We start from the raw sequence: 14,354 nt of genomic DNA, 5'->3' as shown, positions 1-14,354 counted from the left end.
TGCATAAAAATCAAAAAGTATACAAGTCATCATGAGGCCTCTTCAGCCGTTGCTCCTTTTTGCTTTACAAGTGTGAAATGGAAACAGGCTGACATACGAGTGGCATTAATGCTCTCAACAGCTGCATTAAAGTGCCAATGTGTTAAGATTATTTTGCTAATTGCTCAATCAGGCCTCCCTTTGTCAAACAAACGGCTCCATACTGTATATATTCACTTATTGAAGTGGATTCCCAAATAGCTTCTCTGTTTGTGCTGCAGCATATAGATTGTTGACATATAAAGGCTGGCAACATATCTGATTCCACAAAATCAACTTCCAACTAACCTAGACATTGTTGGATAATCAGCTGGCCGACGAATTTTGTCGAGGCAGCTTTCTATTTCTACAGCACAATCTACTGTCACCAGGCCTTTTGTTAGGAGTGAAGATCATCTGCAGACAGTGGAGGACTCATTTTGTCTTCAGTGTTGGGACAACACTTGCAGGTAAGAAAGGGTTCCTGTCCCAAACCACGCTGATCTGTGTCAAGTGTGCCAACGGCATGCACACTTGACACAGAAGAAGGAAAACATTGGGCCGAGCAGAGATATAGAAAGATGGTGTCCCATATTAACATTAGGAGCAGGCTCTTTTCACTAAATCTCCAATTTACACTGAATGTGGTGTGAATATTTTGTTATGAAGGGTTCATCTTTCATGACATAAGGCAGGGGTGTCAAAGTCAGGCCCGCGGGCCAAATGTAAATATGTATATGTGTATATTTTGCCCGCAAGATAATATCAAATGTCTATAGCTGGCCCGCCGGTATATAGCGCATGCACCGCTAATACTATACATCCCAGAATGCTCTGCGAGTGCTTTCTGTGTGACATCAAGAGCCATCTCGACGTGCTCAACCTTCAGCTTCAGGGGCGGGGCCGTGTCATCACAGACGTGTACACTGAGTTGAGGGCTTTTCAAACCCAGTTGTGCCTGTGAGAGCCTCGGATGCTGCAAGGCAACTTGGGCCATTTCCCGTGCTGCCAAACCAGGAAAGAGCAGATCTCTACCTCCGTGTTGCCAAGTGTTTGCTGAATAACTTTACGTACTCAGCGCCGAGTTTACCCGGGGATTTGGCGACTTTGAAGCCCAGAAATGTACGTTTGGACTGCTTAGTAATCAGTTTGCAGTTGACGAGAAACGCGCACCAACAAACCTTCAAATGGAGCTGATTGAACTCCGGTGACGCTCAACGTATGACTCTGTTTCCTTATTTCATCCCAGACACAATTCCCCAACTCCGTCCCCAAGCTGCTCGAATGCTCTCTATGTTCGTCAGGACACATCTATGTGCATCAGAGTAAATCAGAGTTTAGCAAACTGAGCCTTTCTTTATGCACTTTTGTCTTGCTACTCCAAGGCATGTACTGTGAATAGTTGAATTGTTGGATTTTCATTGAAGGAAATTATTATTTTATTTTGGGTGTTCTTGTTTTGTTGTTCTGTGAGAAAAAAAAAGGTTCCCATTGAAAATGACCTTTAAAGGTTCCAGATGGAGAGAGGCATAAAAGTATTTTCTTTTATTTATTTAAATATAAGTAAGAAACGAATGCCACTGATGTTTCTCTTATTTGAAAATCCATTGCTCATGTGTTTAAGTTAAGAGATAAAGTAAGATAAGATAATCCTTTATTCGTCCCACAACGGGGAAATTCACATGTTAGAGCAGCAAAGTGGATTGTGCAAAGCAATAAAGGGCATTAAGACAAAATAAGAGCCCATTTATAATATTAAACTGTGCTTGTTCCAGACTTAATGTTTAAGCTAAACTTAAGTATGTTTCCATATGAAAAAGTTGATCATCATATATCTGGAGAGAAGGGAAAACGTGCACAATTGTAGTCAATTTTTCAAGAAATATGGAGTCTGGCCTGCGACTTAGTCCCAGTTTTTTATTTTGGCCCACTGTGTATTTGAGTTTGACACCCCTGATCTACAGTGACATCAATGTCCACTATGGCAGTGTCGTAATCTGTGGAACCTCTGAGGCACCAAAAGTAGATGGCGTCTCCTCCTGCTCCAGCATTCAGGTTTCTCAATCAATCTTGGTGTATCCTTCCCTGATCAAACCAACATCCATACCCTGAATGGATGTGGTTTGAATCCTGGTGATTGCTCCACAGTCACCTGTTTTGTACCAAAATTAGATTCCTCCTGTCCCTTTGTTCAGATTAACATTGATTTTCTGGAAGCCTTCAGCACTGAATTCTTCCTCTTCTGATTGATGAATTGACACATTGAGTTGTGTGATGTACTTGGCCATGGTGGATACCTGGATCAAAGAAAAGATGAAGAATTAAACAATCAGACATAAAGCGTCACCCTTTACTTTTCATAGCCATGACACATGGAAATATTCTCAAATTATGAATGTTCCTCCAGGAATAAATTAAAACTCAAACATTTAATAACAGAATCGAAAATGAATGGTTCACACAGAGTGTAGTTCAAAAAAATGTATAAACTTACAGGACTGCTGACAGTGAAGGTGAGGCTGTGGAGTTGATGCTCTGATCAGTTCTGCTGTGGTCACTGAGACTCAGCTGCCTTTTTATATTTATGCTGTATGTGACTTCATCTGGAGAAACTTCAGCCATCCATTTATCATACTCTCACTTCCTTGTTGTGTTAATTTTCAACAAGCACAAGACTAAAATTGATGGAAACAAAGTGTAACGTCTTGGAACAGGCTGGACCCAATCGCAGACCAACACAAAGCTAACTGAAGGACTGATTTCATCAAAGAGCATACAGACACAGAAGACACAAGGAAACAGATAAACTGAAAAATAAGAAACCCCTGACATTGGGAGAAAATAAGGAAGGGCAGGGCCTCACAAGGAGGCAATAGCTCAGTGGGTAGAGCTTCCGCTTTTGAAACCGGAGATGGAATCAGTGAACATTTCACCAAGAGTGTCTTTCATGTTTTTTGCAAGCATGGGCATAACAGCAAACAGTGTCAGTCTGAATAGCTGCAGTAGACTAACAACTGGTACAGGCAAAGTTAATATGATGAGCAAGCTCAGGTTATGTAACATCAGCTTCTAGTACTTTTCCATTAATGATTTGAGTAAATTGTGAATACAAAAACACAACATTGTGATTTTCACTGGAATCAAGCTCTTTCTCTCTATGAATGAAACCACTATACTTCTCAGCTGGTAGTTTCCATAGGTCCACTCTCAGGGTCGTTATCATGTTGAAGGATAAAAATGGACAGTCAAGAAGGAGAGAATAGCAAGAGAAAGAAAGAATCAGCTGCTATGCTCCATCCTAACTAACTAACTACATCCAGACAAATTAAGGTAAACCTAAACTAAACATAGGCTAGTTAAGCAGTCTTCTGCAAAAAGAGACTTTGTTCACCTCCTGTTTATCAGCAATTCAGTTACATTTAAAGTACGGCATAGAAATGGGTGTTTTTAAAGATCGCAAGAGAATTTGCATCTGCAACAAGTGCAGGAAGTTCATTCCAAAGAAAAGGAGCGCGGTACGAGAACAAGCTATAATATTAAGTCTTGGTTATTGGAATAGTGAGCAAACCCAAGCCCATGCAAACATATATCTAAATCAAACTTTGCCTTCCCACATCAAACAAATGCTTTCAAATACACACACACAAAACTGTTTGAACTGCCTTTCAGCTGAAAAGTTTCCAACGAATTCTGTCTCATTCAATGTTGCGATAACATTAATTGTGACCCACCTTAAAATTTGAGGAGATAAGTTTCTAGAGAAAACCTCACCTGTTGCCAAGAATTCATGTGGGCATCAGTATAAAAAGGCAGCTGAGTCTCAGTCTCAGCATCAACTCCCCACAGAGACATCAACTCCCCACAGAGACATCAACTCTCCACAGAGACATCAACTCTCCACAGAGACATCAACTCTCCACAGAGACATCAACTCTCCACAGAGACATCAACTCTCCACAGACTCACGTTCACTGTCAGCAGACGTGTAAGTTTACAAAAGTGGATTTTTTACGCTGTTCGAACCATAAATGTATGATTCAGTTATTATCATAAAGTATTTCAGTTTTCATTTAATCCTGGAGGCACATTAACAATTTGACCATATTTCCATGTGTCCTGGTTGTGATCTTTTCTTTGATCCAGGTATCCACCATGGGCAAGTACATCACAGAACTCAAAGTGTCAACTAATCAATCAGAGGAGGAAAAACTCAGTGCTGGAGGCTTCCAGAAAATCAATGTTGATCTGAACAAAGGAGCAGGAGGAAACTCCATCTACCTTTGGTACAAAAAAGGTGACTGTGGAGCAATCACCAGGATTCAAACCACATTCATTCAGGGTATGGATGTTGGTTTGATCAGGGAAGGATACACCAAGATTGCTAAAAACCTGAATGCTGGAGCAGGAGGAGACGACATCTACCTTTGGTACTTCAGAGGTTCCACAGAGTACGACACTGCCATAGTGGACATTGATGTCACTGTAGATGCAAATGCTGAAGCTTCAAAGTTCACCCATGGCTGGGAGAGAGTGGGCGGTGATCTGAACCGCAATGTAGGTGGAAACTGGATCCACACCTGGGTGAAGAGAGAGAAGCAAACATACATCTGTGATGTCACTGCCACCAATGGCTTCGGCATTGATGCAGACAACTTTAAGGAAGGTTACATCCGTATGGATGAAGATGTGAGCAGAGGTGCAGGTGGAATGTATAGCTTCATCTGGTACCGTCAGACCACTGACCCCAAGAAGGGACTACACACACTGGAGATCTCAACCACTGATGATGAGTATCAGCAATATCAGCAGCGAAAGCTCACTCTTGTGCCTGTTAATCTCAACGAGGGAACCTGGGGTAACAAGGTGTACCTGTGGTCCAAGAGAGAGGGATGTTTCAAACCCATCAAGGCCACCGTTGTTCTAGTCAACCCAGGCGCCATACATCCTTTCCAGGTGGCTGGTGTCCGTGTCATTGCTGGGAATCTGAATGCAGGAAATTGCGGCTTCCCTGAGTTCCTGTGTTATCTTACCTGAGGAGCTGAGAGTCTTCATGCTGGCTGAGTTCTGCACTCACAATGATTTCATGCTTTAACCAGAGCTCAAACTTGCTTTATGACATTGTGTCATCATTTATAATCAATTCAAATCAATGTAACCATGGAATGATTATTACTCTGTATCCATTCATTCTGTTGATTTTCTCTGATCAATAAACATTTATCAGCATCTGAAGTTTGCCTCTGCTTCTATGTTTTGTTGTCAGTTTAGCTCACTGATGTGACACAGTGGTGATATCAATCTATTTTCATCAGATGGGACATTGCATCAAAACAAAAGTCCACATATCGACTCCAAACTTCAGGTTGTTGACAAACCTTCAGAGAATCTGTCAATCATTCTATTGTCACATAAACACACTAAAACCAGAGAGGCAGAGTGAAAAGCAGCGTAATGTTTCTCTCACTCCAGTCTGCTCCTCTACGCTTCTGGGAGCTCTGATCAATATGCAGAGTCAGAGAGAGTCCACATGTTTCAGTCTGATCATAGCAGGAAGTACAAGGCTGACATCTACTGGAGAGATCTGGAACTCCATTACAAGTTTGAACACGATTGAAAAACATGAACTGATTGATGTTGATCGTCCTCTGTGTGTTGTGTCACTGCTGCTGCTTCTGGAAGATCTCCGAAAAATACCCTTTGCTTATCGTGGCATGTCCACATTTTAAACAGCCTTTAGGTTTTTAACTTTGCGGTCAAAGTTTGTCATGACTCAGAATGTTGCCTAACAGGGGGAAGGGATCATTGTCCTCTGGATCCACTAGTCCAGATACCCAGCCTCTTTAAATCGACCTCTCATTTAATGAGTCTTATAAATTAATCAACAAATTGCAGTAATGACAGCGACGTGCCTTGAATGAAAGTGCAGTTTTTTAGCCTCCACAAGCCAATTACACCTTGTATTTCATTGTCGTCATTTTGTAATGAACTTCTCAGTCAGTTGTAGGAGTAGCACATAAAAAAAAAAAATAAAAGCTTTGTGTTGTGAAAGTGGAAACAGAGTGCTAAGTGGAGGAATCATGAGATTGTAAAATGAACAAATTAACCTCAGTGGTGAAATGATTTCTATTCAAGCATGTTTTCTAATTGATTGTCATTTTTCAATGCAATATGTCCATTTTTACTCAAGCTTATTCAAGCTTTAATGTACCTTATCCACTAATGCCAATTTCCCACCAAAGATTCTGAGTAATTTTCCTAACAACTTGGTTCTTGTAGTCGGATTTCAAGATCTCCGCTCTCCTTCCAGGTTTGGACCTAAAAAAGGGGACTGGGGGGTCTGGGACTCCTGAACAAAGACATCCTCCCCTCCACCGCACAGGTTTAGGGGAGAATTAAGAGGTTGGAGAATTGAGAGGCCAGAGTCTGTTTGGAAGAGGAGCAGGGTGATGAGATCCACGAACCAAACTCAACAGGAATCAAAACAGCTCTGTAAATTCTTTTTAATTTGGATAGATGCAGAGGTCTTGTTGAAAAGTTTGCTGAGGAACTGAAATATCTAGAAAAAAGAAAAGAGACAGAGGGCCGGTGCTGCAGGAGGAGGAGGAGGAGGAGGAGGAGGAGGAGGAGGAGGAGGGGGACCCTGGAGCGCATGAATGACCGCACCTGCCAACTCAGACGATGAATCAGGTCATGTTGAATGCATACATACACATGACACTGATGCTGAGGTTGATAGAGAGGAAAGAGACATTTTAAATTTAGAGAATGTTGACTTGAGATTGAATTATCAAGGAAAAGCAGCACCTTTTCTGTGTGATTCTGGGGCGTGTAGCACTGTAATATCTGCCAATAGGCAGGGTTACCACATTTGCTTAAGTCAAATAGAGTGAGTCAGATCAACCACAGGACAAAGCACAGTTGAACTATTGACAGCTCCAGTGTCCAAATCTTCTGGGTAGGGACCTTGTGTTCAAATTAGGCATAGGGCTGATGCCAACAGACAGTGGCATGAAAGTGACCAGGGTGGAGCACGTGGGGCTCCATGTGCTTGAGGGCCAGAACATTCTAAATGACTGGTATAGCCTGGATCTAGTGACTATAGGACCTAGTGTTCCTCCTCCATATAAAATGAAGCTTCCAAACAACAATCAAACTCATCATTTATAATGTAAACCCTTGCCTTGTTGATGGAGATATAATTTCCATGATGACCACGCGAAAACAGTCATATCACACAAAAATGAAGTTGCTAAAATGGGAATTGGATTGATTTATAGAATGACATGAATCTTGAAACAGAGGATGGAAACAGAGTAGAGAGAAGTGTGGGAAACCAGACCAGGAGAGTTTCTGTTTGTGCTTGTGGTTGGCTGCTCACCACTGAGGTGGAAAAGGTTCAGGATGCTCCTTAATAAAAATGGACAGAAGATGGCGAGACCAACTCAAAGACCACCTTGCTACTGCAGAACCCTGCCTGCGTATTCTCAGTGAGAACCTGTGTCGCTCTCATATCACGCAAACAAATCTGCCAATGGCTCAGATAAAATGAAACTTTGAACCTTTTTCAGTACATTCTTAAATTTTATGACGTGATAAAAAATAAATAAATATATGTCCCTATGCTTTCAGATGTATGAGCTGTAAAGCATGGTGACAATATGGGGGCAAATGGGCCAGATCGGGCTAAATGAAGGAGGACAGGAACTAAAGCAGCAGTGCAGCCGTCTGCCTTCACTGTATGTGGAGAGTTTAACCCTTGCTAAACAGAGCATGCAGAATGCTGCTCAAGGTACCATGACAGCACTTATTAGAGATCCACTCTGCAAAATGGCTCCTCCTATAATCCAGGGTCAGAAACGTGCTGATGATGCCTTCCAATATTACCTTTGGTGTGTCTATCATGTTTTGGACTGTGGTCCAATTCATTGTGTGCAATTAGCTGCAATCATTGATGCACAGTTTATCATTAATAATTGTTCAACCCAGTCCTCAGTGGGCCCTTAATCCAGCAGAATCTCTGTCCTGCCATGTTACCACCTGATAGTCCAAGTTCCTGAGAGCAACTTGGAGTAACAGGTGGAAGCGTTTCAGAACATGGTATGATAGAAAACCTGCTGGATTAGGGCTGATAGAGGACCAAGATGGAGAATTCATTGATGGAGTCACTGGATAATTTTCCGATCAAGTAAAAAATAAAAGTAGAACTACTTCATTGTAAATTAATGGTTTACATATTTAGTAAAATATTCATTACAATAAATCATCTCAGCCATCTTTGTTCAAACTGTTGGGCAAATCTGAATGAAAATGTGTGAATGAGCTGCTGTCCACAGAAAACATTTTATTGTGAGTGAGTTGTGTTTTGTGATGAACAGCCTGCGACAGCCTCAGTCGTGTATCAACACTGCCCTCCTCCTGCTTTGTGTGGTACAGCACAGCGTGTCAGTGAGCGATGCAGGAGGGTTTCTATCCAGTTTGCTTGAAATATTCAGAAACATATTCTGTGTACATGCAACTCAGTTATGCACATATACTGTATATATGTATATACTGTGTAAATATATATCTTGTTATTTCTTTTTTTGACAAAAACCTATGCACAGAGGCAAACCTCAGATGCTGATAAGCGTTTGCGTGTCACTGATACTCATCATCAGTGCTTCCAGTTCCTGTAGTCTCTTCTTAGGGTCAGTGGTCTGAAGGTACCAGATGAAGCTCTTCATTCCACCAGCATCTCTGCTCACATCTTCATCCATACCAATGTTACCTTCCTAGAGTTGTCTGCATCAACGCCAAAGTCATAAGTGGCAGTGACATCCCAAATAAATGTTTGTTTCTCTCTCTTCACTCAGGTGTGGATCCACGTTCCACATACATCGGGGTTCAGATCACAGCCCACTCTCTCCCAACCATGGGTGAACTTTGAAGCTTCAGCATTTGCATCTTCAGTGACATCAATGTCGACTATGGGTGTGAGCACAATATCAGCACGTATGAATTTGCACAATTTTGAATTCATCAATGTATTGTAGTAAAATAAACTGAAATTGAGTGAAAAAGTAAATTACTGTGTACATGCTGAGATCTGCAAAATGACTACAGATGGATTATAAACATCCATTTGGCAAAATAGGAACAAACAGTAACTCCTCATTGCAGTAACTGTTTAATATGAGGGTTTGAAATTTTTTGCAGATAGGCCTCTGGCACTATGTGGTATGAGTGTGAGTTTGCAGCTTTTAACAAGTCGTACTTTGGACTGTGCTGCGAGGGAAGCGCGACCATGACTTCCTTAGCTTTACCATGCAGTGCAACAATAGAGCCAAAGATGTTGGGAGGCCACTGGAGTGCATTAAAGCACCAGAGAAGGTCACCCATCTTATTCAAAACAGAGATAAAATGGAAATCCTTTGAAAGAAAAGGTATTTTATTCAAAATAAGCAAGCAACCGGGACTTAAAGGTGTATAACAAAACAACCTACGAGACGTAAATCAAAGTAAAACAACTACGGGGGAAACTAGTTTTCTATTTTCTTTACATTTTTCTGTTTTTAATCGTGTCTAAGTGTCCTTTTCTTTTCCTGATACTTTTATCTTATTTTATTGTAAAGCATTTTGAATTGCTTTGCTGCTGAAATGTGCCATATAAATAAAATTGCCCTGCCTTGCGATAACAGGCGTCTACTTCAGTTTGATGAAATGCCAACTAAAGTACTAAGGTAATCTGTTTTCTTATATGAAAGGAAAAGGTGAAGAGAAGGAGGATGAAAAAGGATGAGGAAGACATACCTGATGCCAATAAAGAGTTTTTTGTGAGATGTGTGGATTTCTATAGAAAGTAAATCATCCCTAGGGTTCAAAGTTTACGGTGTGTGGCAGTAAAGGTATTGCAACATTGAAGGAGACTGAATTCCTTGGAAACTCATGGATTCCCTGTTACATCCTTTCACATCAATAAACTACAGACACCTCAAAGTAAAGTTTACTTTGAGGCGTTTACTTAGTAAACAGTAACTGTGGGACGATCAGAATGTGGAAACATACAATGCTTCTGTAATATCCTCTTAGAGGGATATTTTGGATTTTCAAACAAATACTCGTATTTGCTGCATCTTACCAGTGTAGTTGATGGTCTCACCCATCATCTCCTTCGTCATCTCCTTCACTGTTATGAGAACGTGCCACACTGGCAGTGTGCTGCTCCATCGTGAATACATATGGATACCTTCCCACAAACATCACCACGTCAGCAGCAACCCAAAACTAAGAAAATGTTTTGGAAGATGTACAACACGGACGTGTGGTATCAGAATGTTTATCTGTGTGCGAGTCCCTTTATGCTATCTGCTGACCTCTGTTGATGTTATTGTTGCTGTAAGAGAAGATTACTACATTCAGAAAGTTGCAATACTCGTAGAAAGCTTTGATTAAATCTAATAATCTGAGGTAAGCTGGGGAGGAGCACAGCATTTTGGAGTGAAATTGGCTTTGGTGGATAAAGTACCTTGAAGCTTGAAGAAGCTTGAAGAAGCTGGAAGAAGCTTGACCTTTGAGCCTGAAATACCTTGCAGCTCAGTCATTCATTGATGTGAGAGGGAGTTTACCAGTTTCAATGAATTCAGTCTGATTTAATGTCGCAATAACATTAACTGCTACCCATTGTAAACTTTGAGGAAATAAGTTTCTTGAGAAAAGTACACCTGTTGCCAAGTGGAGATCAAACAGGAATCGTAATCAAAAAGGACTTAAATTAGAAAACATACTTGAGTAAAAGTCATGTAGCCACTGATGTTCATTTGTTGTTATTTTACAATGTCACGATTCCTCCACTTTCATGTCATGTCACTGTGTTTTAATTGCACATTTGATTCATGTTTTTCATTTTGTTGTGTGTCATGGCTGTACGGCTGTAGGTTATTGTCTGCAATATACTCATTGTGTGAAACTGTGATGGAGTTTGTGTTTGTTCTTCTTTAGCTCTTACTCAGGAATTTATTCAAACTAAAGTAAAGTGAACCATCATTCATCTTCGCTGTTGTCTCTCTGTCTCCCCTACAGGCCGCGTCATGCTGGTGCTGGTGCTGATTATAGGTTGGGCCGGTCTTTCACTCACTCTCTTCCCATCATTGGGCAGCTCCTTGTTGTGCGTTGCTGACACACTGCGCTTTTTGATTATAGTTTGAACATTCTTTATTAGTTCATCTTTAAGCACTTTAGCCGTGTGGGTTAATACTTTATCTTTTTATTCTCACAGCAACATCATTGTCTTTTGTTTCTGGTTCTTTTCCCATCAGTTATGTGTATTTTTGTCTTTCTGTGAGTGAGTGAGTGAGTGAGTGAGTGAGTGAGTGTGTGTTATGAGTGTTATTTATATATATACATATACTGTCACCTTGCTCTCCTGTATTTTGATTTATAATTATTTACACAATTTCAAAGTAATTCTAACACTGAATCCCCCATCACACAATATGACACTCTCCTACTGTACTGTTAAACTACATATACTCCACTTATAAAAGTACTAATTAAGAACTTAGGGTAAGGACCTTTGAGCCTGAAATATGTTGCAGCTCAGTCATTCTTTGACGTGAGAGGGTGGAACAGTGAGTTTATGAGTTTCCAACGAATTCTGTCTCATTCAATGTCGCGATATCATTAACTGCTACCCGCCATCAATTTGAGGAGATAAGTTTCTAGAGAAAACCTCACCTGTTGCCAAGAATTCATGTGGGCATCAGTATAAAAAGGCAGCTGAGTCTCAGTCTCAGCATCAACTCTCCACAGAGACATCAACTCTCCACAGAGACATCAACTCTCCACAGAGACATCAACTCTCCACAGAGACATCAACTCTCCACAGAGACATCAACTCTCCACAGAGACATCAAGTCACCACAGAGACATCAACTCTCCACAGAGACATCAACTCTCCACAGAGACATCAACTCTCCACAGAGACATCAACTCTCCACAGAGACATCAACTCTCCACAGCCTCACATTCACTGTCAGCAGACGTGTAAGTTTACAAAAGTGGATTTTCTACGCTGTTCGAACCATAAATGTATGATTCAGTTATTAACATAAAGTATTTCAGTTTTCATTTATTCCTGGAGGCACATTAACAATTTGACATTATTTCCATGTGTCCTGATTGTGATCTTTTCTTTGATCCAGGTATCCACCATGGCCAAGTACATCACAGAACTCAAAGTGTCAACTAATCAATCAGAGGAGGAAGAATTCAGTGCTGAAGGCTTCCTGAAAATCAATGTTAATCTGAACAAACACGCAGGAGGAAACTCCATCTACCTTTGGTACAAAACAGGTGACTGTGGAGCAATCACCAGGATTCAAACCACATTCATGAAGGGTATGGATGTTGGTTTGATCAGGGAAGGATACACCAAGATTGCTAAAAACCTGAATGCTGGAGCAGGAGGAGACCACATCTACCTTTGGTACTTCCGAGGTTCCACAGATTACGACACTGCCATAGTCGACATTGATGTCACTGCAGATGCAAATGCTGAAGCTTCAAAGTTCACCCATGGCTGGGAGAGAGTGGGCGGTGATCTGAACCGCAATGTAGGTGGAAACTGGATCCACACCTGGGTGAAGAGAGAGAAGCAAACATACATCTGTGATGTCACTGCCACCAATGGCTTCGGCATTGATGCAGACAACTTTAAGGAAGGTTACATCCGTATGGATGAAGATGTGAGCAGAAGTGCAGGTGGAATCTATAGCTTCATCTGGTACCGTCAGACCACTGACCCCAAGAAGGGACTACACACACTGGAGATCTCAACCACTGATGATGAGTATCAGCAATATCAGCAGCAGAAGCTCACTCTTGTGCCTGTTAATCTCAACGAGGGAACCTGGGGTAGCAAGGTGTACCTGTGGTCCAAGAGAGATAAATGTTTCGACCCCATCAAGGCCACCGCTGTTCTAGTCAACCCAGGCGCCAAACATCCTTTCCAGGTGGCTGGTGTCCGTGTCATTGATGGGAATCTGAATGCAAGAAATTGCGGCTTCCCTGAGTTCCTGTGTTATCATACCTGAGGAGCTGAGAGTCTTCATGCTGGCTGAGCTCTGCACTCACAATGATTTCATGCTTTAACCAGAGCTCAAACTTGCTTTATGACATTGTGTCATCATTTATAATCAATTCAAATCAATGTAACCATGGAATGATTATTACTCTGTATCCATTCATTCTGTTGATTTTCTCTGATCAATAAACATTTATCAGCATCTGAAGTTTGCCTCTGCTTCTATGTTTTGTTGTCAGTTTAGCTCACTGATGTGACACAGTGGTGATATCAATCTATTTTCATCAGATGGGACATTGCATCAAAACAAAAGTCCACATATCGACTCCAAACTTCAGGTAGTTGACGAACCTTAAGAGAATCTGTCAATCATTCTCTTGTCTCTCGTCACATAAACACACTAAGACCACAGAGGCAGAGTGAAAAGCAGCGTAATGTTTCTCTCACTCCAGTCTGCTGCTCTACGCTTCTGGGAGCTCTGATCAATATGCAGAGTCAGAGAGTCCACATGTTTCAGACTGATCATAGCAGGAAGTACAAGGCTGACATCTGCTGGAGAGATCTGGAACTCCATTACATGTTTGAACTTATTATTCAAAAACATGAACTGATTGATGATGGTCGTCCTCTGTGTGTTGTGTTTAAGATTGTGTGGAACAACTCAAACCAACTGTGAGTGAACTTCTGGAAAATGTGAGAAAAATACACTTTACTTTATTGTGAAATGTTAAGACTTGTGACAAATATATACTTTATAGTGCCGGAATTGACTGTGAATTTGGCAGAAGCATCCATCCTGCTCAAGGACACTTCAGTAGTACAAATGCTTCTTAGCAGCAGATGAGACATAGACATAAGAAGTTTACATTAGATTGTTAAAGTATCCTAATAGCGCTTGAAGTAACCGAATCGCAAGTCAAACCGAGACGGTTTTGAGAGTTCATCTTTAATGAAATAAAATCCAATAATGAGCAGGTCTGGCTCAGAGTTCTGCACCCAAAGAAATGTGAATGCTACAAGCTATTGGCGTTCTTGGGCAAAAAAAAAAATATAACATTGTCTTTCACCCATCTCCAATATGATTAATGAGATTTTTGATGGAGAAAAAAAAGCTGCATAAAAATCAAAAAGTATACAAGTCATCATGAGGCCTCTTCAGCCGTTGCTCCTTTTTGCTTTACAAGTGTGAAATGGAAACAGGCTGACATACGAGTGGCATTAATGCTCTCAACAGCTGCATTAAAGTGCCAATGTGTTAAGATTATTTTGCTAATTG

At 41.0% G+C, this 14,354-nt stretch overlaps 2 protein-coding genes across 2 annotated transcripts; both read left to right on the top strand.

The window, feature by feature from the left end:
- Window positions 1-3,855: 3,855 nt before the first annotated feature.
- LOC143006400 (uncharacterized) lies at window positions 3,856-5,250 on the top strand. Its single transcript, XM_076157846.1, has 2 exons — window positions 3,856-4,003; window positions 4,162-5,250. Exon 2 carries the CDS (start codon window positions 4,171-4,173, stop codon window positions 5,050-5,052), a length of 882 nt encoding a protein of 293 aa, XP_076013961.1. The 5' UTR covers window positions 3,856-4,003; window positions 4,162-4,170; the 3' UTR covers window positions 5,053-5,250.
- Window positions 5,251-10,146: 4,896 nt separating this feature from the next.
- LOC143006091 (uncharacterized) lies at window positions 10,147-13,286 on the top strand. The gene is made up of 4 exons (XM_076157429.1): window positions 10,147-10,225; window positions 11,077-11,161; window positions 11,760-12,039; window positions 12,198-13,286. The coding sequence occupies exons 1-4, from the start codon at window positions 10,147-10,149 to the stop codon at window positions 13,086-13,088; spliced, it is 1,335 nt and encodes a 444-aa protein (XP_076013544.1). The 3' UTR covers window positions 13,089-13,286.
- Window positions 13,287-14,354: the final 1,068 nt, after the last annotated feature.

This window comes from Genypterus blacodes, unplaced genomic scaffold (assembly GCF_046128005.1).
Source record: "Genypterus blacodes isolate CSIRO-AG114 ecotype Tasmania unplaced genomic scaffold, CSIRO-AGI_Gbla_v1 ptg000073l_1, whole genome shotgun sequence".
NCBI lineage: Eukaryota > Metazoa > Chordata > Actinopteri > Ophidiiformes > Ophidiidae > Genypterus > Genypterus blacodes.
This window is presented reverse-complemented; position numbering and strand designations above follow the sequence as displayed.